Here is a 22,855-nt window from a genome sequence, read left to right on the forward strand (position 1 = left end):
CTGAAAGTGGGGAAAGGGATGTATAAATTTGAGGGGAAATTATCGCCTCAACACAGGAATGAGCAAATATATGTCAGTTTCGATTTCTCTCGGTTCTCGTTTTTCCAATCATAAGTTCAGCTCACCACATTTCCACATCAGTTCAGTTCATGTATTTTGGGGGGAAGGGTGTGGGTGAGGTAGATTCTCCATTAAATGCAAACAGTTGGATTTCTCCTCCATCCCAACCCCATTATTGAGAAACTTCAGTAGGGAATGATGAAAAAAAATACGCTGGCTTAGATGCAGAGTTTCTATAATTGGGACGTAACTCATGGAAGGCTCCCAATGACAGAAGGGGTTGTGGCTGAGGCAGATTCTTAAAATTATCCCTACTTCCTCCTATAGTTCCTTGAAAATTTGCTCTGGAGCGTAGAGAAGACCCTCCAGGACAGTGTGGAAGGTGGCGCAGCAGGAAAAAAAGCAAAAATTCTCGCTCCTCTTCTTTCTACCAACAGGAGTCTCTGCTGGATTGCAGTCCTTTCTGCAGACAAAATAAGCCCTTCCATGAAAGGAAGGGAAATGTAGGACCCAACCTGCTCCCTGTTATGTACTGAGCTGAATCCTAGAACAATAGGATCCAGAATCAGCAGTCTGATTGGTCCACAGGAGCCACCCAATCCAACTCCAGGTGGAAGTGAATCAGCAACCTGATTGGCCTGCAGGAGCAGCCAATCAGGCTGCTGGCAGAAGTCAATCCACAGCCTGATTGGCCCACAGGTGTAGCCCTGAAGTAGCCAATCATGCATGGCCCAGCAGCAGCCCCGGGCCAGAATTCGCTGACTACACAACCCGCAAACATGAACTGTCGGCCCACAAGGGGTGCCTGTTATGGGGAAGCAGGGTCATCATTCCCCAGCCCCTCCACAAAAGAGTCCTCACAGCCCTACATGAGACACACCCAGGGGTAGTGAGGATGAAGGCCCTTGTCAGGATTTATGTGTAGTGGCCCCAATCAGGTTGCGGATTCACTTATGCCAGCAGCCTGATTGGCTGCTCCTGCAGGCCAATCAGGTTGCTGATTCACTTCCACCTGGAGTTGGATTGGGTGGCTCCTGCGGACCAATCAGACTGCTGATTCTGGACCCTATTGTTCTAGGATTCAGCTCAGTACAAAACACTCCCTCACCGCAAAACCTTCTCGTTTTGTTTTATTTCTGTGATTACTACATTGCATTTGGAACGGGTCGTAAGTCAAAACACTTCCATTTAGAGCTCTCATTCATGCTCGCTAAGTTCTAGAAATGTGGTTTCCCTTCACATCTGGCTGAATACACTATAATCCTGGAAATGCCAAGGCAGTGCCAACGGGTGCAATTGCGCTGGTGATGCCTCCCCACAAGGTTTGGGCGCTTCCTCCACTCTTCTGCCTCAAGATGTGGCCCATTAATCCAAAAGTGTTGGTAACCCTTGTGTATGAGATAGGGTCAAGCTAACCATGACAACAGGGTAAAGGTGTGCACATCTTCTTATAAGTTCCTTTGCCTTATATTGTAGCCCGTCATGTAGAGAATAAGCTGACATTATGAAGGAGCGTCTCCACCCCCATTGTTCTGCCCAGACACTGAGGTCCAGCTCCGAGGGCCTTCTGGCGGTTCCCTCACTTCAAGGAGTGAGGTCACAGGGAACCAGGCAGAGGGCCTTCTCGGGAGTCGCGCCCACCCTGTGGAATGCCCTCCCACCAGATGTCAAAGAAATAAACAACCATCTGACGTTTAGAAGACATCTGAAGGCAGCCCTGTTTAGGGAAGTTTTTAATGACTGATGTTTGAATGTATTTTTAATCTTTTGTTGGAAGCCGCCTAGATTGGCTGGGGAAATCCAACTGGATAGGCAGGGTATAAATCAATTATTATTAGGAAAACGCAATGCAAGCCCCAATTCCTTTTACTTTATGAAGAAGTAGATAACAACTCGAAAAACTCTTCCAAGGCAGCATTAACATTATTAATAACAAATGGTTTCATGCAGACTTTTTCGTTGCTGCAGTGAAGCTGCTACGGTAGATTAATTGCCTGATCCTCGTTAAAATGTGGAATCTTCTTAAATTCGTCCTGCTTTTTGAAGAAAAGCTGGGCTAGTATATGGTCTGGCGTGCGGTGGAAATAGTCATCCATGTCAAGGGTTTGCAGCTACAAAAAAACAACAGCATTTGAATCGGGAAGGGGAAGTTAACGTTCATTTTAGAGCAACACACACACCTTTTTCATGGAAAACTTTTTAAATTTCCATCTTATGTAATATGTACAATCATGTATAATATGGATGGGCAAATCTCAGTTGGTTTCTCTCCATGTCTAATTTTTCCAGTCTTACGTTCAGTTTTCTACATTTCCACATTGGTTTGCAAATAAATAAATAAACAAACTGCAAGTTCTCGTGAAAATTCACCAGCATTTTCGTGAGACTTTCGCCGAATAGTCACATCTTTGTATGCACTTTTACCTTAGCTATGCGCTTTTGCAAAGCAGTGTACCAAATATAATGCACTTTTCCATGTTATTTATTACTAATATGCATTTTTACACCTACTTTAGTATATGCACATTATTTGGCTGGAGAACTGCATCGCAAAATTCAGAAAAATTCAAATTTTGAAAGAGGGATGTTTGCGTTTCTGGTGTATTGCTTCAGAAAGCACAAATTAGGCAGATTTGCCTTTAAATGCGAAATGAGTTAAAGTTCTTCCCCATCGCTAATGTATGGTATTTTTTTTTTCTCCCCAATCCCGCAAAACCTTTATAATGTTGATTGTGGTTCACAATAACTCACCCCACTGACTTAACTGTGGCTTAACTGTATCTAGCCTGGCAGTTTACCTAGGAGGTCAAGCACAGATTTCCTACCTGGTTCGCAGTACTGAATGCCAAAATGAAAAGCAACTCTTCGTCGCATGTGCTCTTGATGTAGTGTTGGGTTCCAACGGGGAAAAACACGACATCTCCAACGCCAATGGTGAAGTCAGTGGTGAGTGATGGAGATACGATAATGCCTACCTGGAGAGAGAATGCACCAACAAGGAAATACACCCTTACATCCATTCAACTGAATCTGTGGTTCTCAATGAACTTCATGGAAAATGTCACAAATCCACGCGTCTGTAATGTTTCCCAGAGCCGAAGGTTCAGAAAAGGGAAAAATGGAATGATTCAGAAGATGGAGCAATTCCCCTAGGAAGAAATGTGACCACATCTGGGGCTTTTTAGTTTAGAGAAAAGGTGAGGAAGGGAGGTATATGATAGAGGACATTATTCACAGTGGAGAGCAGTGATGTCCAACCGGTTGGCCGCGATCGACAGGTAGACCCCCCCATTGATAATGTTCGATCGCACGACCCTTATCGATCGCAGGAATAAAAGAACTGTGGAATAAATGTATCTTGCTCTGTCCCTCTGGGCGGAGTTTGGCACTATTGCTTGGCAATGCTGAATACGTTGTACAGCTTTAGCGCTGTGTGCGGTTTTCCAGGTTAGCGATTTATGTTGTACCAAGCAATTTACGGTATGTTGTACCCCTGTATAGAAGCTGTTTTCCCCCAAAAAGCTCAACAACTCTTGTCTCCACCCAAAAAAGCTCAACAACTGTGGTCAATCCTCAATGACAATGGGTAGATCACGGCCAGTTTTTTTATACTGGGAGTAGATCACAGTCTCTTGGTAGTTGGATGGGTCTGCTGTAGAGAAAGGAGATATAATTATTTTTTCTCCCTCATATACTGTTATAAAGCTGTGTAAGGGGACAGGAGGAACCAGGAAGAGCAGCACAGGAGAGTGACCTCCCTTGTGGGACAGGATTTGTGGACAACCTGATGTGCAAGGCTATGGAGCTCCAAGATTTCTTTCCCAACTCTGCCTTGCAGAAAACTGGAAGGAAGCAGAGCTAGGAACAGTTTGGTTCTCCTAACCCAGCAACAGTCACTGGGTGCCTACCAGATATTGGACTACAACTCCCATCATCCTATTCGTGTTTTCTGTGGCTGGTTGTTTGCTATCTTGAAGGCACCAGGTTGGCTAATCCTGCTAGCCAACCCTTACCACCAGCCCCAAATGCTGACATTTCTTCTTTGAAAATATTCATAACCTTTTTATATATATAGAAAAGCTTATAGACTGCATAAGCAAAAAAAATCCACAATTGACGTACATAGTAACATTACCAATAAAACATGATTAAATCAGCAAAACTGTTAAAAAAGCAAATATCCATAAAATAATCACCAATAAAACAGATAAAAAAACAGCAAAACTGGGGGGAAAGCATAACTAAACCGTGTGCTTGGGTAGGATTGCTGAAATTAAAACAATTATGGTATTGGAGATGGAAGGTAAGGTGCAGCAAAGAGGGAGAAAATAAAAAAAACACCGTAGAAAATGGGATGGGAGGTTGACAAAAACAAAAGAAAAACCTATTATGTATTGGAGTGTATATGTGTAGCTTGTAAAAAATTAATAAGATATTACCCGGTGTGTGTGTGTGTGTGTGTGTGTGTGTGTGTGTGTGTGAAATAAAAAGGTGTTCAGCAGGAGTCCAAAACAATATCACGAGAGTTTCTGCTTCCTGCCAATAGCTAAGCACCTATTCCTTACCCAAGGAAAACTCAAAAGGGTTTACATCACAGTGATTTAAGTTAAATAGCTACCTTTCCACACCCACTGATGACGTATCCCATCTCGTTGGCATTGAAATGAAAGTGGGGCTGCCGTAGACCATTGCTATAGATCCTGAGTGTCCCCAAAGTAAGAGCGTCTTCCTTCTGAGAGCAAACAAAAGCATGTGAGCATGCAAGGTTGTGCAAAATAACAACGGGGTGTCTCAAAGTATTAAAACAGAGGTTGGGAACCAGTGGCCCTGCAGATTTGTTGGGCTCCAACTCCCATCATCCCTGACCACTGGCCATGTTGGCTGGGGCTGATGGGAGTCGGAGTCCAACAACATTAGAGATCTCAGGTGGCTCCAGGGTCAGTGCAACTGGATGTTAACCAGAAGGTTGGCGGTTTGAGCCCATGGAACATTTGGCTCAGATCTCCACGGTCTCATCCACTTATAACAGGCAGTGCTTTTTATCTCAATACTTGCTGAATGGAGTATTTTTATCTTAATACTTACTGAATGGAGAAACTCGCTGTAAATTCTTTCATTCGTACTCAAGCCTTTTCCATCTTTCACATACCGTGCAAACTGGATTATCCCCCCGGGGAAACGGAACTCGGTTGACCCTGAATGGAGGGCAAACGCAGCATCCTCAACAATCAGAAAAGCTTGGGAGACCTAGAATATTTATTAGCTTACATCGCTCGCTAAGCCATCCTTGCTGTTCTGAGAGATTTGCCATTGCTTAGTGGCAGACCGCATGTTCTGGATGCAGAAGTGCTAGACATACTATACTTCTACGGGGCCAGAACTCCATAGCTTAGGGAGAAAGAGAATACACTTTCCCAGCCATCCTCCACCCCTTCCCAAGTTCCAAGGGTGGTGGAACTACTAAGAGAGTCCTGAGTTAGGGTTGCCATTTTTCAAAAAGTGAAAACCTGGACGTTTTGAGCTATTTTTAAGGAAAGTCAGCAAAAACAACAGACAGTGGGTTACCATACACCCAGATTTTCCTGGACCTTTTGCCCAGACACTGCTTCCGATTGCAGTATTCCGGGTATGTTCACACGTATGATAACCCTACCTGAGTGCCGATCTTACCACCCAAGAGGATTTCTTTAAAAAATCAAGGCTTTAAAAAGAGAATATTTGATTCCTCCATAGGCATTTAATTAGGAATAAGCTCAGCTGCTTGGTTTTGCAGACAGCAGAGTTTCTGTATCCAGCTTTGCCTATGCTTTGGAACGAACTGTGGAACCAGAAATAGATTTCGCCATTGATTCTGGGCAATCCTTTCCTGGCTGGGTCTCTGAGAATGTCTGGAAATATATTGGGTAGCAAATAGATGCCACTGGCTCCTTGCTGCATCACAAGCCCAGGAGAATGTTCCTAAGGTTGGGGGGGGGCTGGTAGTCTATTGCCTCTGCTCCCTTTGCTGAAGCGACCCACATTGCTAACTGTCTGGAAACAAAGGTCCCTGTTAATGCCATCTCAGCTTTCTCTGAAGTACCTTTGAGGTCAAAGAAGTACCGCCACACAAACGGGTCTGTGGACTGTTGGTAGTTGGGATTCTGAACGAGCTCTGCTAGGTTTGGAGGAAGGTTGACGGCTTGGTCTTCTGCTTGCTTCTGGAAAGACCTGATGAAGGCCACTCCACCTTGAGGCTAGAAAACATGCAGCAAACGTTGCGTTTAGCTTGTCAGCAGCAGTGACTTAAAGGAGCTCCGGCCAGAGGAGTTTGTTTTTGTCATTGAAATCCTACTCAATATTGATCCAGAGCAGATTCCATTGTGTAGTTAGCAGAGTAACAACTTAAACACCTTGCAGGATTCCCAAAAACTAGATGAGAGGCAATTAATATTTCATCCAGCAGAGCTTTACTGCTAATGAAGGCAAATGAGCGTAATGGTCACAAATTTAATACATTCAGGATTGGCACTGTCTATAAAAAAATCCAGTTGCAGCAGACTTAACCTTACACTTACAATAACTTATAGTAAGTCTAAAACCTTAACACTAAGTGTGGGTGGCGCTGTGGGTTAAACCACTGAGCCTAGGGCTTGCCGATCAGAAGGTTGGCAGTTCGAATCCCCGCGATGGGGTGAGCTCCCGTTGCTCAGTCCCTGCTCCTGCCCACCTAGCAGTTTGAAAGCATGTCAAAGTGCAAATAGATAAAAAGGTACCGCTACAGCGGGAAGGTAAACGGCGTTTCTGTGTGCTGCTCTGGTTCGCCAGAAGCAGCTTTGTCATGCTGGCCACATGACCTGGAAGCTGGAAGCCGACTCCCTCGGCCAATAGAGCGAGATGAGCGCTGCAGCCCCAGGTCACGACTGGACCTAATTGTCAGGGGTCCCTTTACCTTTACCTTAAGCATACAGAACACCACACCAGAAAGAGAGATGAAAGAGAGAGAGGCATGCCATTGACAGAAAGAGATAACAGAACCAGTTTAAACCAGCTGTACTCAGCTTCTCTGAAGGAATAACCCAAAACATCAGGAACCTTCTGATAGAGAAGCTTCGTGAATTAAGTGGAATAGGAAAGATCTCTCACATCAGATCAATATTTTCGGCACTAAGAAATGCAAACTGACAGTTTTAGCCCTAAAAGAGACGGGAAGGGGGGTGGGAACCAAATTTTCAAGAACAAGTGAAATACTTTAAAGGTGGCTTGGGATCATTCTGGAATGAAAAACACAGTGTTTGCTGTTGCTCTTCACTTATTTAGGGTGCAATGCAAATTCTGATCCTCTGCTGGTAGGCCTTTAGCAGTGCCGTGGGGCCAAAGCTGCATCTTCAGCCCTGCTGCTTGCAATAGATGGTGAGGGGGATGGATGTAGGCGGTTTGGGGCTCAATCAGGACCAAATAGTTGCATGCCCTCCCCATAGTGGTGGTCTTTGGGGTCTCAAATCTCAGTGGAGTCCTATGCAATGCCAAAAATAGGTGTCGCCTGCCTCTCACCTTCCATTCTACAACATAGTTGGGGCACTTCCTGCTGCATCCCTAAGGCTTTGCACCCAGTAAAACTTCTGCTCTCCGCCTTCAGAACTCTGCCTTCAGCAGCTGTCAGGAGGCTTGCTCATCCAGGAAACATGAGCATAAAGACACCTCTTCCTCTTCCAATCCACCCACCCACCTCGCTTAGCACAAGGAGTGTTTGCCCAGCTTGTGGAACCTCTCCAGGCTGATTCGTTTTTTAATTACAGGTGTATTCTGCAACATGTTCTCGACAAAAATAACTGTGCGTAAGTGGTGGGTGTATTCTGCTTTATTAGTTGTTCTGAGAAGCTTCCCCAATGATGGCACATAATTGCTTTCTAGAGGGGCTGTAGCACAACCAAAATGGGACCAAAAAAGAACACCCACACCCCAGAACAATTCGCGGTAAGAAAAGTTGCAGGATTTCAGTAGGAAATGAACTTTGCTGCTTGGAAATGAAGGAGGGGACTGCCCAAAAACTTCTGCATGTGCAATAAGTATGGAAAGTGGAATCTTGTGTGACCACCCCAATAGCGTCGTGTGTATGAACAATCATAAATGCATAATTGAAAGGCTATCTGGAGGGTCCCCCACCCTATGTCATAACCCCAACAGGCTCTTAAAGCAGCTTACAAAAATTTGCACAAGTCTGCATTCAAGTGTAGCATCAGGAACAGAAATAACTCAGGGCTTGCCTGACCACTTCCCCCTGGGAAAACCTGTAGTTTAGTGCTGAATAGGAATGAACAGCAATCAGTCCCGTCCCCCTGTCCCCCCAATTTGTTTTGATCGATCTAGCGCTAAAGAGTTTATGTTGTACAGACCTTTAGTGACCTTGCTGCTATGTCTTCAGGTGTTAAGAAAAACGTATCATCCAGATCCAGAGTTTGAAGCTCGTCATGGGTTGTGAAGAACAGCAAGAACAGACAGTCTTCTGTACCGACATTCTTGAGCCAATGCACCGTGTTTCGAGGGAAGAAAATGACCTGGCCCGCTGTGACGTTGTACGTGGTTACGGTATCTCCACCAGCATCAACAACCCCAATCCATGCAGTGCCCTGAAAAACACAGGTGGAGGGAGGACTAGTCTTTGCAAATCAAGTTAAGAAGGCAGAAATCCAATGCCATCACTACAACACTACTATGGGCCATTGTAGCAGTGCAGAGAATGAAGTCCCGATGTTTTATTATGTTTTATGCAGGGGCGTAGCCAGGATGAAAATCAGGGGGCAAGGGGCGGGGCCAAGGGGCGGGGCCAAGGGGCGGGGGCGGGGCCACATCGGAGCAGCCCGAAATCGGGCTGCTCCGACTCCCTCCTCCCCCTCCACGATAGGAAGGGACGAGGGGGAGCCAGGATCAGCCCGAAATCGGGCTGCTCCGACTCCCTCCTCCCCCTCCACGATCGGAAGGGACGAGGGGGAGCCAGGATCAGCCCGAAATCGGGCTGCTCCGACTCCCTCCTCCCCCTCCAAGATCGGAAGGGACGAGGGGGAGCCAGGATCAGCCCGAAATCGGGCTGCTCCGACTCCCTCCTCCCCCTCCGCGATAGGAAGGGACGAGGGGGAGCCAGGATCAGCCCGAAATCGGGCTGCTCCGACTCCCTCCTCCCCCTCCACGATCGGAAGGGACGAGGGGGAGCCAGGATCAGCCCGAAATCGGGCTGCTCCGACTCCCTCCCCCCCCTCCAAGATCGGAAGGGACGAGGGGGAGCCAGGATCAGCCCGAAATCGGGCTGCTCCGACTCCCTCCTCCCCTCCGCGATAGGAAGGGACGAGGGGGAGCCAGGATCAGCCCGAAATCGGGCTGCTCCGACTCCCTCCTCCCCCTCCACGATCGGAAGGGACGAGGGGGAGCCAGGATCAGCCCGAAATCGGGCTACTCCGATCCCCTCCTCCCCCTCTGCAATCGCTGGGGCAGGTGGAGGGAAAGCCCCAGAGCCGCGCAAAGCGGTTGCCTGGCTTTCCCTCCGCCCGCCCCACAGCCAGCCGGCTAGAAGGGACGTCTCCCTTCTCCCTTGCTGGCTGTGGGGCGGAGGGAGGGAAAGCCAGCCAAACACTTTGCGCGGCTCTGGTGCTTCCCCGCCGCCCGCCCCACAGCCAGCCAGGGAGAAGGGAGACGGCACCGGGCGGGCAGTGGGGCAGTCTGGCCAGTGGCCCTGCTTCTAGGGGGGGCAATTGCCCCCTCCTGCCCCCCCTGCCTACGCCCATGGTTTTATGAGTGTTGGAAGCTGCCCAGAGTGGCTGGGGCAACTATAGACTATTAAAATGTATCAATCAGTCTCCTGCATCAGAATTCTTGATCTGGGACACGGACAATCTATTCGCCACCCTGGACTCCTCCTCCTGCCTCCTTCCCAAAGCCGAGTTAGCACTTTCCCCAGCTTTGGGAAGGCTCTAGGACTCTGCCAGAGCCCTCGTGCCTCCTTACCCTGCCATTGCCATTGGCTACATTTTATACAGCTACACACACACCCAATTCCTGACCAGTGAGAGATTGCAGAGTTGCTGACACATAATACAGTGGTATCTCAGGTTAAGAACTTAATTTGTTCTGGAGGTCCATTCTTAACCTGAAACTGTTCTTAACCTGAGGTACCACTTTAGCTAATGGGGCCTCCCGCTGCTGCTGCACCACCACCTCGCACCTCATCCTGAAGCAAAGTTCTTAACTTGAGGTACTATTTCTGGGTTAGCGGAGTCTATAACCTGAAGCGTCTGTAACCTGAAGTGCCTGTATCCTGAGGTACCACTGTAATAATAATTTTATTATTTATATGCTGCACCCATCTGACTGGGTTGCCCCAGCCATACCTCAGGTTTGGTTTCCTTCGAATAAAGGTCACCGGAGATGGCAATGTCTTTGTGATGTGTGATTTTTATTTACATGCCTATACATTACAAACTCATAGGTACCAACAACCCAACTGATTTTGCTTTCCCCATTAGTTTTCTAGTGGGTTTCCCAAAGCCATAGCTCTGGATTCAGTGCACAGAGAGCAAGTTAAGCCTCTGTGTGTACTCTACATACAACTCACCTTGGTCTATTCTCTCTTAAACCCACCAATGACATAACCTCCAGCCAGAGGAAGGAGAGAGGCCTGTCCCGCTTCTGGAAGCATTTAGTAATTTCCATGGCAACTAGTCTCCTTTACTCCTTAGTCATGCAAAGAGATACTTAACAGACATGGCTTGGCAAAAAGACTCCTCTGCAGAATGCAATTTTAGAGATATAAAACCATGAATTTGGAGGGCACCCAAAGATGACATCCTCATCCTATAGCCATTCTTGGGTTCTTTCCACTAGAAAGGTGGGGTAAAAACAATTTACCTTTAAGAGGTAGCCATGCTCATTGGCATTGAAATGCCAGTGTGGTGCACGTAGTCCTTTGCTCTTAATCCGTAAAGTCCCAAACGTCATCTTGGAGCGCTGAGCATTGATGCTTCTTCCAAACTCCATCTCTTCCTTGTTTTGGTACTCATTGGCGTTTTTCCGGAATCTCGACCACTGAATGGTACCGCCCAGGAACTCGTGCTTCTGCAAAGCCGTATAAGCTGGGTAATACTTGGGACATCAAGCACTGCATAAAAAGTCTAATATCCAGTGAAGTTATTTGCGGCCCACCCTGCCTCTAGCTATGTGCAATAATTTGTGTGAAGGAGTGTACACTTGTTACAGGCTCAGGTTCTTATGCTACGTCCCTCCACAGTCCAGAAACACATAATGTGGCTCCTTCTCTCCTTATACAGTAATATAATAATAATAATAATAATAATAATAATAATAATAATAATATTTATACCCCACCCATCTGGCTGAGTTTCCCCAGTTACTCTGGGCAGCTCCCAACAGAATATTAAAAACACAATAAAACATCAAACATTAAAAACTTCCCTAAACAGGGCTGCCTTCAGATATCTTCTAAAAGTCAGATAGTTGTTTATTTCCTTGACATCTGGTGAGAGGGCGTTCCACAGGGCGAGCGCCACTACCAAGAAGGCCCTCTGCTTGGTTCCCTGTAGCTTCACTTCTTGCAGTGAGGGAACCACCAGAAGGCCCTCGGAACTGGACCTCAGTAAAGCAACAATAGCCAACTTTGTCTTCCAGCTGCTGCTGAACTTCAACACCCCAAAGCCTCAGCCAGTATGGACATTGGTGCGGGATGATGGGAGCTGGAGGCTACTACCATACTTCTTAGCAACCCCAGGGACAAAATAATCATTAAGGTCCTTATTCATAGAATCACAGAGTTGGAAGGGACCTCCAAGATTCTCAACTAAAGCATCCATGACAGATGACCATCCAACCTCTCCAATGAAGGAGAGTCCACAGCCTCTTATGTGAAATAATATACGGTACCAGCTGGGCTTTTAGTGTTGTGGGCCCAAGCCTGTAGAGCACATGCCCAATTGAGATCAGAACAGCACCCTCCTTGCTGAACTTCAGGCACATGACAAAAAAGACTTTCCCACTCCAGCAGTTATTGGAAGGCAGTGTTCAAGTTTTGCACAGCTTTTTCATTTTTTGTTCTCTGTGTGGCTCCTTGTTTCTTGTACGCCTCTTAAAAATTACTAATGACTAAGCAGCGTATAAATGCCTTTAATTCAAGCACCCCCAAATTTTGGCCCTCCAGATGTTTTGGACTACAATTCCCATCTTCCCCGACCACTGATCCTGTTAGCTAGGGATCATGGGAGTTGTAGGCCATACATCTGGAGGGCCGCAGTTTGGGGATGCCTGCCTTAAATAAATAATAAAAAACAACAACAGGATACGGTCAAATTCTACCTTGGCTTTAGCAAGCTGGTGGAGAAACTGGAACTTGGGGTCCACCTGGGCGGATGTTACTCTCGAAGTTCCCGGGGAAGCAGCTCTATGCTTTTCTGCGCTGGCATCATATTTTGGTTTGAAGCTGGTGTTGGCAGTATAGACCAGAGACAAAACCAGCACCCCTAAGACAGTGGTGATGGCGCAGGCCAAGAGGCAGACCAGAAAGATGTTGAGCAGGGACCAACGGCTCTTTTTCTCCCCCGATAAACAAAGAAACAAAGAGGAATAATTAGTAGCCATTTTTATAGAACTGGCAAAACAGAACATGGCCTCTCCAGGCCTGTCCTGTGTAAGCTGCTGTACCGGCGACCTTTGGGAGCATGTGACAAGCTTATGGATAAAACGCTATAACTTCACAATGCAGACAGTCTGTAGCTCAGTAGTAGAGCAACTGGCTTGCATGCAGAAGACCTCAGATTCAATTCCTGGCTTCTCCAGGTAGGGCCGAGATTGGCTCATGAAGGTGGCATGTAAGCTTCTCCAGGGCAGCAAAAAAGTTGACTATCAATTCTGAAAATTCTCAGTGTTAGGGACATAGATGACCTCCTTGGTCATTCAGTTTTGAGATGAGGCCATTCAGTAAAGCCCTAAAGACGTTGACTCGCATCTTGGAGTTGTCAGAAACAATCACTTTGGCTATGAACTATTAGCTGCTACTGGTCACTTCATAGGGGTCTCAACACATCACGTGCCTGGCTGCTACGTATCTTGTAATTATTCTAATTATTATTTATTATTTGTACTCTGCCCATCCGGCTGGGTCTCCCCAGCCACTCTGGGCGGCTTCCAACAAAGATTAAAATACATTAAAATGTCACACATTAAAAACTTCCCTAAACAGGGAACTCGAGATATTTCACACACAGTTCAGCACAATCTAAAGTTTCCCACTGAGTGTACAAACAGCAGGGACTTGCCTCCAATCCTGTTTTCCTGGTGGTTGTCAGTGGGGAATGGGGTGGGGATCATGTCTCCAAGATATGTTTGGGCATATGTGTAAAGAGAAGGAAATGTGTGTGCATGAAGGGACTACCTGGCTAGTGCAATACACAGAACATCCGACTCTCCGTCAGTTCTAAAAGCAACTATTATAGAGACTACGTATGTCGTGGTCTCTAAAGGCCCTCCTCCATTTTTTTAAAGTCTTACGTAACTCTGGGAAATGGTAGGGTTTGTGCTATGACAAAGAGTAAGGGAGCTCCTGAGGTGGGGAGGAACCTCCCATAATACCCCATCATTTGCCATTTTCATCTGAGCTTAGTATCTTATCACACACATACATGATCAAGTTATACCTATCTTAGAACAGGTTGCACTAGGGTTACCACATTTTTTGAAGTTAGGAACCTTTACCTTTACTAGCTACCTGACTGGTAGAAATTCAGCTTTCCTCTCTCACTGCATTTCCATGCAAGTAAAAGCCTCATCAGTTGAACTTCAGATCGTTATTTCAGCTCTGGCTATTTTCAATGCAGAATAGCTCCAACGAGGGGAAAAAGCAATTGATAACTTCAGAAGTGACCCAGCTTGTTAATATTGTCATTGTAGCAACTGGTTACAGGTAGGTAGCCGTGTTGGTCTGGATCGAAGTAAAAATAAAAAAATTCCTTCAGTAGCACCTTAAAGACCAACTAAGTTTTTATTTTGGTATGAGCTTTCGTGTGCATGCACACTTCTTCAGATACAGTGAAATGGAAGTTTCCAGGCACTTATGTAGAGAAGGGGTGGGGAGGGGTGGGGATGGGGAGGGGGGATCACTCAGAAGGGTGGTGGAAATGGGTGATTGACTGACTGATAGCTGTTGATGACCGCAAACGACTGCAAATGGTTTTGCATGAAAAAGCAAGGGTGGAGATGGCTGAAGATCGCTTATCATGTATAATGAGATAAGAACCCGATATCTCTGTTCAAACCAGGTCCCTCCATGGTTTTGAGCTTGGTGATAAGTTGCAATTCAGCAACTTCTCTTTCCAGTCTATTTCTGAAATTCTTTTGTAGTAAGACAGCTACTTTGAGATCTTGTATAGAATGTCCTGGGAGATTGAAGTGTTCTCCTACTGGTTTTTCTGTCTTCTGGTTCCTGATGTCAGATTTATGTCCATTTATCCTTTGGCGTAGGGTGTGGCCTGTTTGTCCAATATAGAGAGCTGAAGGGCACTGTTGGCATTTGATGGCATACACAATGTTAGAGGATGAGCAATTAAATAGTCCTGAGATGGTATGTTGGATGTTGTTGGGGCCAGTAATGGTATTGTCTGGGTGTATGTGGCAGCAAAGTTGGCATCTGGGTTTATTGCAGGCTCTGGTACCAGTGTCCATGTTAAGTCTGGTGGTTGTATTACTGTGGGTGAGGAGTTGTTTAAGATTGGGTGGCTGTCTGTAGGCAATGAAAGGTCTTCCTCCCAGAGCTTGAGAAAGGGAGCTGTCATTGTGAGCACCTAGAAAGAAACTCTGTGATCACTAAAAGTCAGCATGGGTTCCTGAAAAATAAGTCATGTCAGACTAATCTGATCTCATTTTTTGACAGAATTACAAGCCTGGTAGATGAAGGGAACGCTGTGGATGTAGCCTATCTTGATTTCAGCAAGGCCTTTGACAAGGTGCCCCATGATATTCTTGTAAAGAAGCTGGTAAAATGTGGGCTAGACAATGCTACCATTCAGTGGATTTGTAGCTGGATTACTGACCGAACCCAAAGGGTGCTCATCAATGGCTCCTCCTCATCCTGGAGAGTAGTGACTAGTGGGGTGCCACAGGGTTCTGTCTTGGGCCCAGTCTTGTTCAACATCTTTATCAATGACTTGGATGATGGGCTTGAGGGAATCCTGAGCAAGTTTGCAGATGACACCAAGTTGGGAGGGGTGGCTAACACCCCAGAGGACAGGATCACACTTCAGAATGACCTTAACAGATTAGACAACTGGGCCAAAGCAAACAAGATGAATTTTAACAAGGAGAAATGTAAAGTACTACATTTGGGCAAAAAAAATGAAAGGCACAAATACAGGATGGGAGACACCTGGCTTGAGAGCAGTACATGTGAAAAGGATCTAGGAGTTTTGGTTGACCACAAACTTGACATGAGTCAGCAGTGTGATGCAGCAGCTAAAAAAGCCAATGCAATTCTGGGCTGCATCAATAGGAGTATAGCATCTAGATCAAGGGAAGTAATAGTACCACTGTATTCTGCTCTGGTCAGACCTCACCTGGAGTATTGTGTCCAGTTCTGGGCACCACAGTTCAAGAAGGATACTGATAAGCTGGAACGTGTCCAGAAGAGGGCAACCAAAATGGTCAAAGGCCTGGAAACGATGCCTTATGAGGAACGGCTTAGGGAGCTGGGTATGTTTAGCCTGGAGAAGAGAAGGTTAAGGGGTGATATGATAACCATGTTCAAATATATAAAAGGATGTCATATAAAGGAGGGTGAAAGGTTGTTTTCTGCTGCTCCAGAGAAGCGGACACGGAGCAACGGATTCAAACTACAAGAAAGAAGATTCCACCTAAACATTAGGAAGAACTTCCTGACAGTAAGAGCTGTTCGGCAGTGGAATTTGCTGCCAAGGAGTGTGGTGGAGTCTCCTTCTTTGGAGGTCTTTAAGCAGAAGCTTGACAGCCATCTGTCAGGAATGCTTTGATGGTGTTTCCTGCTTGGCAGGGGGTTGGACTGGATGGCCCTTGTGGTCTCTTCCAACTCTATGATTCTATGATTCTATGATTCTATGATTGTCCAGGAGAGGCTGTAGATCTCTGATGATGCGTTGTACTGTTTTAACTTGGGAGCTGTATGTGATGACTAGTGGTGTTCTGTTATTTTCTTTTTTGGGTCTGTCTTGCAGCAGGTTCTCTCTAGGTATCTGTCTGGCTCTGTTGATCTGTTGTTTAACTTCATCAGGTGGATATTTTAGTTCTAAAAAGGTTTGCTGTAGATCTCTTAGGTGAGATTCTCTGTCTGTAGAGTTGGAACAGATGCGGTTGTAACGTAAGGCCTGGCTGTATACGATGGATTGTTTGGTATGTTTGGGATGGTAGCTAGAAGCATGTAGATATGTTTGTCGGTCAGTTGGTTTTCTGTATAAGGTGGTGTCTATATGTCCATCCTGTATTTTTATAGATCACTCAGAAGGGTGGTGGAAATGGGTGATTGACTGACTGATAGCTGTTGATTGACAAGATCTCAAAGTAGCTGTCTTACTACAAAAGAATTTCAGAAATAGACTGGAAAGAGAAGTTGCTGAATTGCAACTTATCACCAAGCTCAAAACCATGGAGGGACCTGGTTTGAACAGAGATATCGGGTTCTTATCTCATTATACATGATAAGCGATCTTCAGCCATCTCCACCCTTGCTTTTTCATGCAAAACCATTTGCAGTCGTTTCCGGTCATCAACAGCTATCAGTCAGTCAATCACCCATTTCCACCACCCTTCTGAGTGATCCCCCCTCCCCACCCCTCCCCACCCCTTCTCTACATAAGTGCCTGGAAACTTCCATTTCACTGTATCTGAAGAAGTGTGCATGCACACGAAAGCTCATACCAAAATAAAAACTTAGTTGGTCTTTAAGGTGCTACTGAAGGAATTTTTTTATTTTACTTCGATCCAGACCAACACGGCTACCTACCTGTAACCAGAACTATGGAAGGCACCACATTGAGCCGCATGAAATGGAAGTCCATCAACCTCACCAAGAAACTTGCCCAGGTACAAACTGACATCCTCTTTCTGTCTCAATGCAAAAACCTGGACATTGTACCTAAGGGTCTTAGAATTAAGAACCCTCTTCAATCAACTTATCCCACGGAATATGCTAGAAAACTATGCCACACTTTATCTAAGAAACTGCTGAAACATCTTATCGGCGTTCTGTATTCCAAACAGAAGTTAATAAAGGAGGAACTCTCTGCACTGGACAACTCCATCAGGAATCACCCAGCCTGGCAGAAGTTCCACAAGGAAAAACAAACCATTTACCACTCTCAACTGGAGTTACTGAAGAACCAGAAAAATAAAAAACTCTGCAACCTTTCCAACCTACAGGCCACCAATCAAAACAAGATCAACAACATTGTCAATCTTTCACAGCAAACACTCAGCCCAGCTGAGGAATCCGTCCTTTCACGGGGACTATCATTCTGCCCTGCCAAATCCCAACACATGATTCAGTTCTGCGGGGACCTGGAAGCATTTTTCCGCCGTTTACGCCTGAAGGAGTATTTTCATCACACACAAGAACAAGACAAAGTACAGTGGAACCTCGGTTTATGAACACCTCGGTTTATGAATTTTCGGTTTATGAACACCGTGGACCCATCTGGAACGGATTAATTCATTTTCCATTACTTTCAATGGGAAAGTTCGCTTCGGTTTATGAACGCTTCAGTTTATGAACAGACTTCCGGAACCAATTACACCCATGCTTCAGTTTATGAACGCTTCAGTTTAAGTACTCCACGGACCCGTCTGGAACGGATTAATCCACTTTCCATTACTTTCAATGGGAAAGTTCGCTTCAGTTTATGAACACTTCAGTTTAAGTACTCTGGAACGGATTAATCCACTTTCCATTACTTTCAATGGAAAAGTTCGCTTCAGTTTATGAACGCTTCAGTTTATGAACAGACTTCCGGAACCAATTGTGTTCATAAACCGAGGTACCACTGTAGAACAAACTACATCCCCACAACATAACACCTCTCAACTTACTGGGGAACAACCATCACCCTCCAAACGCATCAATGAACAGAACATTGACCACCAACTACCACCGAAAAGAAGTTACACAAAAAGGGACTCCACATGGACCCCTCCTGATGGACGCAATACCACACTAGATCTGTACATCGAATGCTTCCGCCACAGAATCCAAACGGATGTGACCAGAAAACACCATCGCTTACAACAAAATCTAAACCATGCTGAAAGGAGAGCCATAGAAAATCTCAGGAACAACCCAGACATAATAATTAAAGAGGCAGACAAGGGTGGAGCTGTCGTCATCATGAACAAAACTGATTACATCCAGGAGGCCCACAGACAACTTTCCAATACTGCCTTTTACATGAAATTGGACTCAGACCCCACACAAGCATACAAAAAAGAACTGAACAAGATTATTAAGGAGCTACCCCTACACATCCAAGAACAGATCCTCACAAACACACCAGCGGAACCTCGGCCAGGAACTTTCTATCTTCTACCCAAAATACACAAACCAGGAAACCCAGGACGCCCCATCATCTCAGGTATTGGCACCATTACAGTGGGTGTTTCCGGCTATATGGACTCTGTTCTGAAACCATATGCCATCAGTGCTCCCAGCTACGTACGTGACACCACAGATTTTCTGAGGAAAATACAATCTTTGAACAATCTTCCTAACAATACTATACTAGCCACTATGGATGTGGAATCTCTATATACCAACATCCCACACAATGATGGTTTACAAGCCATAAGGAACACCATTTCAGATAAAACCACAGCGGACTTTGCTACCAAACTCTGCCACTTTGTCCTTACCCACAACCACTTCAAATTTGGTGATGACCTGTTCCTCCAGATCAGCGGCACAGCCATGGGCACCTGCATGGCCCCACAGTATGCCAACATCTTCATGGCAGATTTAGAACAACGTTTCCTTAACTCCTACCCACTCAAACCTCTCCTGTACCTGCGATACATTGACGATATTTTTATTATCTGGACACATGGACAACAGACCCTGGAAACCTTCCACCAGACATTCAATGACTTTCACCCCACCATCAACCTAACAATGAACCAATCTATGCAAGAAATACATTTTTTGGACACTACTATAAAAATACAGGATGGACATATAGACACCACCTTATACAGAAAACCAACTGACCGACAAACATATCTACATGCTTCTAGCTACCATCCCAAACATACCAAACAATCCATCGTATACAGCCAGGCCTTACGTTACAACCGCATCTGTTCCAACTCTACAGACAGAGAATCTCACCTAAGAGATCTACAGCAAACCTTTTTAGAACTAAAATATCCACCTGATGAAGTTAAACAACAGATCAACAGAGCCAGACAGATACCTAGAGAGAACCTGCTGCAAGACAGACCCAAAAAAGAAAATAACAGAACACCACTAGTCATCACATACAGCTCCCAAGTTAAAACAGTACAACGCATCATCAGAGATCTACAGCCTCTCCTGGACAATGACAGCTCCCTTTCTCAAGCTCTGGGAGGAAGACCTTTCATTGCCTACAGACAGCCACCCAATCTTAAACAACTCCTCACCCACAGTAATACAACCACCAGACTTAACATGGACACTGGTACCAGAGCCTGCAATAAACCCAGATGCCAACTTTGCTGCCACATACACCCAGACAATACCATTACTGGCCCCAACAACATCCAACATACCATCTCAGGACTATTTAATTGCTCATCCTCTAACATTGTGTATGCCATCAAATGCCAACAGTGCCCTTCAGCTCTCTATATTGGACAAACAGGCCACACCCTACGCCAAAGGATAAATGGACATAAATCTGACATCAGGAACCAGAAGACAGAAAAACCAGTAGGAGAACACTTCAATCTCCCAGGACATTCTATACAAGATCTCAAAGTAGCTGTCTTACTACAAAAGAATTTCAGAAATAGACTGGAAAGAGAAGTTGCTGAATTGCAACTTATCACCAAGCTCAAAACCATGGAGGGACCTGGTTTGAACAGAGATATCGGGTTCTTATCTCATTATACATGATAAGCGATCTTCAGCCATCTCCACCCTTGCTTTTTCATGCAAAACCATTTGCAGTCGTTTGCGGTCATCAACAGCTATCAGTCAGTCAATCACCCATTTCCACCACCCTTCTGAGTGATCCCCCCTCCCCCTCCCCACCCCTCCCCACCCCTTCTCTACATAAGTGCCTGGAAACTTCCATTTCACTGTATCTGAAGAAGTGTGCATGCACACGAAAGCTCATACCAAAATAAAAACTTAGTTGGTCTTTAAGGTGCTACTGAAGGAATTTTTTTATTGTAGCAACTGGCAGTTTTTGCCTTTGATTACTGCAATGCTGAAAGGTTCTGGGTTTTTTTAAAAAAAAAAGTTTGTGGAGAATAATTTGCTCGGCCAGGAAAACTTCCTCTTTCAACTATTCTTCCCTCACTTCTGCTTAAAGTTGTCCTAACCAAAGTTGCTTAAGCTATCCGAGAAAATGCCTGAGGAAGTTAACAAATCAATATCAGTTAATTCATAATTTATAGTAGTTTTGCACAGAGGACCCTGGTTACCTTGGGGAAGTCACTATTATTCAGCACAGCACAACATAACACACACAATTATCAATGCCATATCTAAAAACCAAGTTCAGAAGTGTTTGTCCTTTTTGACACATTCCAGCGTGAGAAAGACAGATTCAAGGATGGGGTTATGCAGAAACGGATGAGCCCAGTTCTTGATGCCTCTCTGGGGCAAAGCAAATGTATTGTGGCCTAACCTGACCCCACACAGACCTGCAGTAACCAGAGGCATAGCAAATATTGATCCTAACCATCTCCTTAACAGAGCCTGGAAAGTTCTATTTTTTTAAAAAAAGTTTTAAAGATTTTCTTGTTGTTTTATCAATTCTTTTTTGCTGCCCTGGGCTCCTTTGGGAGGAGAGTTGAGATATAAATTAATAAATAAGTAGTTCAAGTCCTGTCAGGGGAAAAGAGGGATATAAATATGGAATAATCATCATCAAATGGTGAATTGTTTAATTATTTTTTCCCAACAATCATGATATTTAAGCTTAAAGTTCTAAAGACTCTAAGGCAGAGTTTTTCAACCTTTTTGAGTCCACAGCTCCCTTAACCAACTACAATCTTTCTGAGGCACCTCTGTGGGGCTCGGGGCCAGTTTTGTCACTCCTTGCCTCTCTCCCTTTTTGAAACGCCCTCCCTTGTGGAGTGTTCCTTCAGCCTCCTCTCCTCTCCCCTCTTCCTTGGGAGTCCTCCGGGCAGCTGCTGCTGCCGTCCCAGGTCTAAGCTGCCCCCCTCCCCACCCAAAAGAGAGGCGCCTCCCAGAGGCACCATTCACCTGCAGAGCTCATAGCCAGGGCTGCTACAATAAACAAATGTGCAAGCCTTTGGGAGGCAGAGACGTGAGATGGCATCACAGGAGGGAAGGAAGGGAAGTGGGACAGAGGACAATGTTGCCCGCGGCACCCCTGACCATCATTCAAGGCACCCCAGGGTGCCACGGCACACTGGTTGAAAACCACTGCTCTAAGGGTTTAAAAAATGTAAGAGAATGAACTTGAAGGACTTGAAATCATTCAAAGTTCTACCCCCAAAACAAACTTAATTCGCATTCTGCTCACCCAACAATTATGGGAACTACTTGCAGGTGTAGTTCAGAGATTTTTGAACTAATTCAGTGAAGTTTGTTGAACCAAACTAGTTCATTCCAAGCACTGGTCTTTAATTTCTATCCTTTCCCCACTTTGAAATAACTAGCAGCCATTTACAAAACGGGCATTTCACTCCTTGTGGACAGATGACACAACTGTACACATTGTACACTGAAGAGAGAAATAAATCTCCTTGCAATTCTGTATTTCTCTTTACTGTTGGAATGGTCAGTAGTGGGGAAAGATTGCTACTTAAAGGATAAAAACACCACTTCTTTTGCTCTCAGCATAGCCCACCTGACATATTCCCCCCCCCATGTTCCCCCTTCTGCATGTACCAAATTTGTACCAGATCATATGACCAGGCTTTTCTTGTTTCTGCACCCAAAGATAGCAACCCTCCACAATGGCCTGACTTGGGATACGACTGCTTCCTTTGTTCGTATAAGGCTGTCCATTCTGACAATGCTGAAAAAGGCAGAGAGACAACGTGGATTCTGTTTCTTCTGCCTGCCTCAGAGGCTACAACACAGAGAGAACCCCAAACCATCCAGAAGTTGTGGGACACCAACTACCATGGAGAGCCATGCCAGCCTGAAACAAAGAACAAGATGGTGTTCCCCCATTCCATGAACAGAAGCCAACTGGATTTGCACATCATCCCCAGACAGCAAGGTCAAAAACCAGAGATGATGAGTTGGCACCCAGTATTATCCTGAGAGCCACAGGTTCTCCACCCATGGCTGCCAACATCAACCCTTTGGTGGGTGGTGCAAACTTCCAAGTGCTGCCTGCAGGTCACATAGTCAAAGAGATAGAATCCTGCGCTTTCAAGTATTTGAGAACAGAATTGGAAGATTAGACTGCACATAGGAAAATTTCTACCATTGGATTACTGTTGCTGGGCCCGATGAGCTCATTTTAAAGAAAACAAAAATCTCCAGCTCTGTGTTTTTAACTCAGCTGTTGTTTTTCTATTTTTTTTTTAAAAAACACCTTTTTTATTAGCAGATTTTTAAAAAACA

At 45.3% G+C, this 22,855-nt stretch overlaps 1 protein-coding gene across 1 annotated transcript; it reads right to left on the minus strand.

The window, feature by feature from the left end:
• Positions 1 to 1,781: 1,781 nt before the first annotated feature.
• LOC118077173 (uncharacterized) lies at positions 1,782 to 12,912 on the minus strand. Its single transcript, XM_035100640.2, has 8 exons — positions 12,394 to 12,912; positions 10,936 to 11,142; positions 8,433 to 8,666; positions 6,140 to 6,293; positions 5,146 to 5,255; positions 4,679 to 4,792; positions 2,886 to 3,035; positions 1,782 to 2,171 (listed from the first exon to the last, which is right to left on the minus strand). The coding sequence occupies exons 1-8, from the start codon at positions 12,700 to 12,702 to the stop codon at positions 2,037 to 2,039; spliced, it is 1,413 nt and encodes a 470-aa protein (XP_034956531.2). The 5' UTR covers positions 12,703 to 12,912; the 3' UTR covers positions 1,782 to 2,036.
• Positions 12,913 to 22,855: the final 9,943 nt, after the last annotated feature.

Source organism: Zootoca vivipara, chromosome 11, assembly GCF_963506605.1.
Source record: "Zootoca vivipara chromosome 11, rZooViv1.1, whole genome shotgun sequence".
Classification (NCBI taxonomy): domain Eukaryota; kingdom Metazoa; phylum Chordata; class Lepidosauria; order Squamata; family Lacertidae; genus Zootoca; species Zootoca vivipara.

What these genes read in the sequence shown, in the direction of transcription:
- LOC118077173 (XM_035100640.2), bottom strand. Translation starts at nt 12,702, where the DNA reads ATGTTCTGTTTTGCCAGTTCTATAAAAATGGCTACTAATTATTCCTCT. An exon ending in ACAGCGAGTTTCTCCATTCA is followed by an intron (nt 4,793 to 5,145) that starts GTAAGTATTAAG and finishes GTTTGCTCTCAG; the next exon opens with AAGGAAGACGCTCTTACTTT. An exon ending in TCATCAGTGGGTGTGGAAAG is followed by an intron (nt 3,036 to 4,678) that starts GTAGCTATTTAA and finishes TTCTCTCTCCAG; the next exon opens with GTAGGCATTATCGTATCTCC.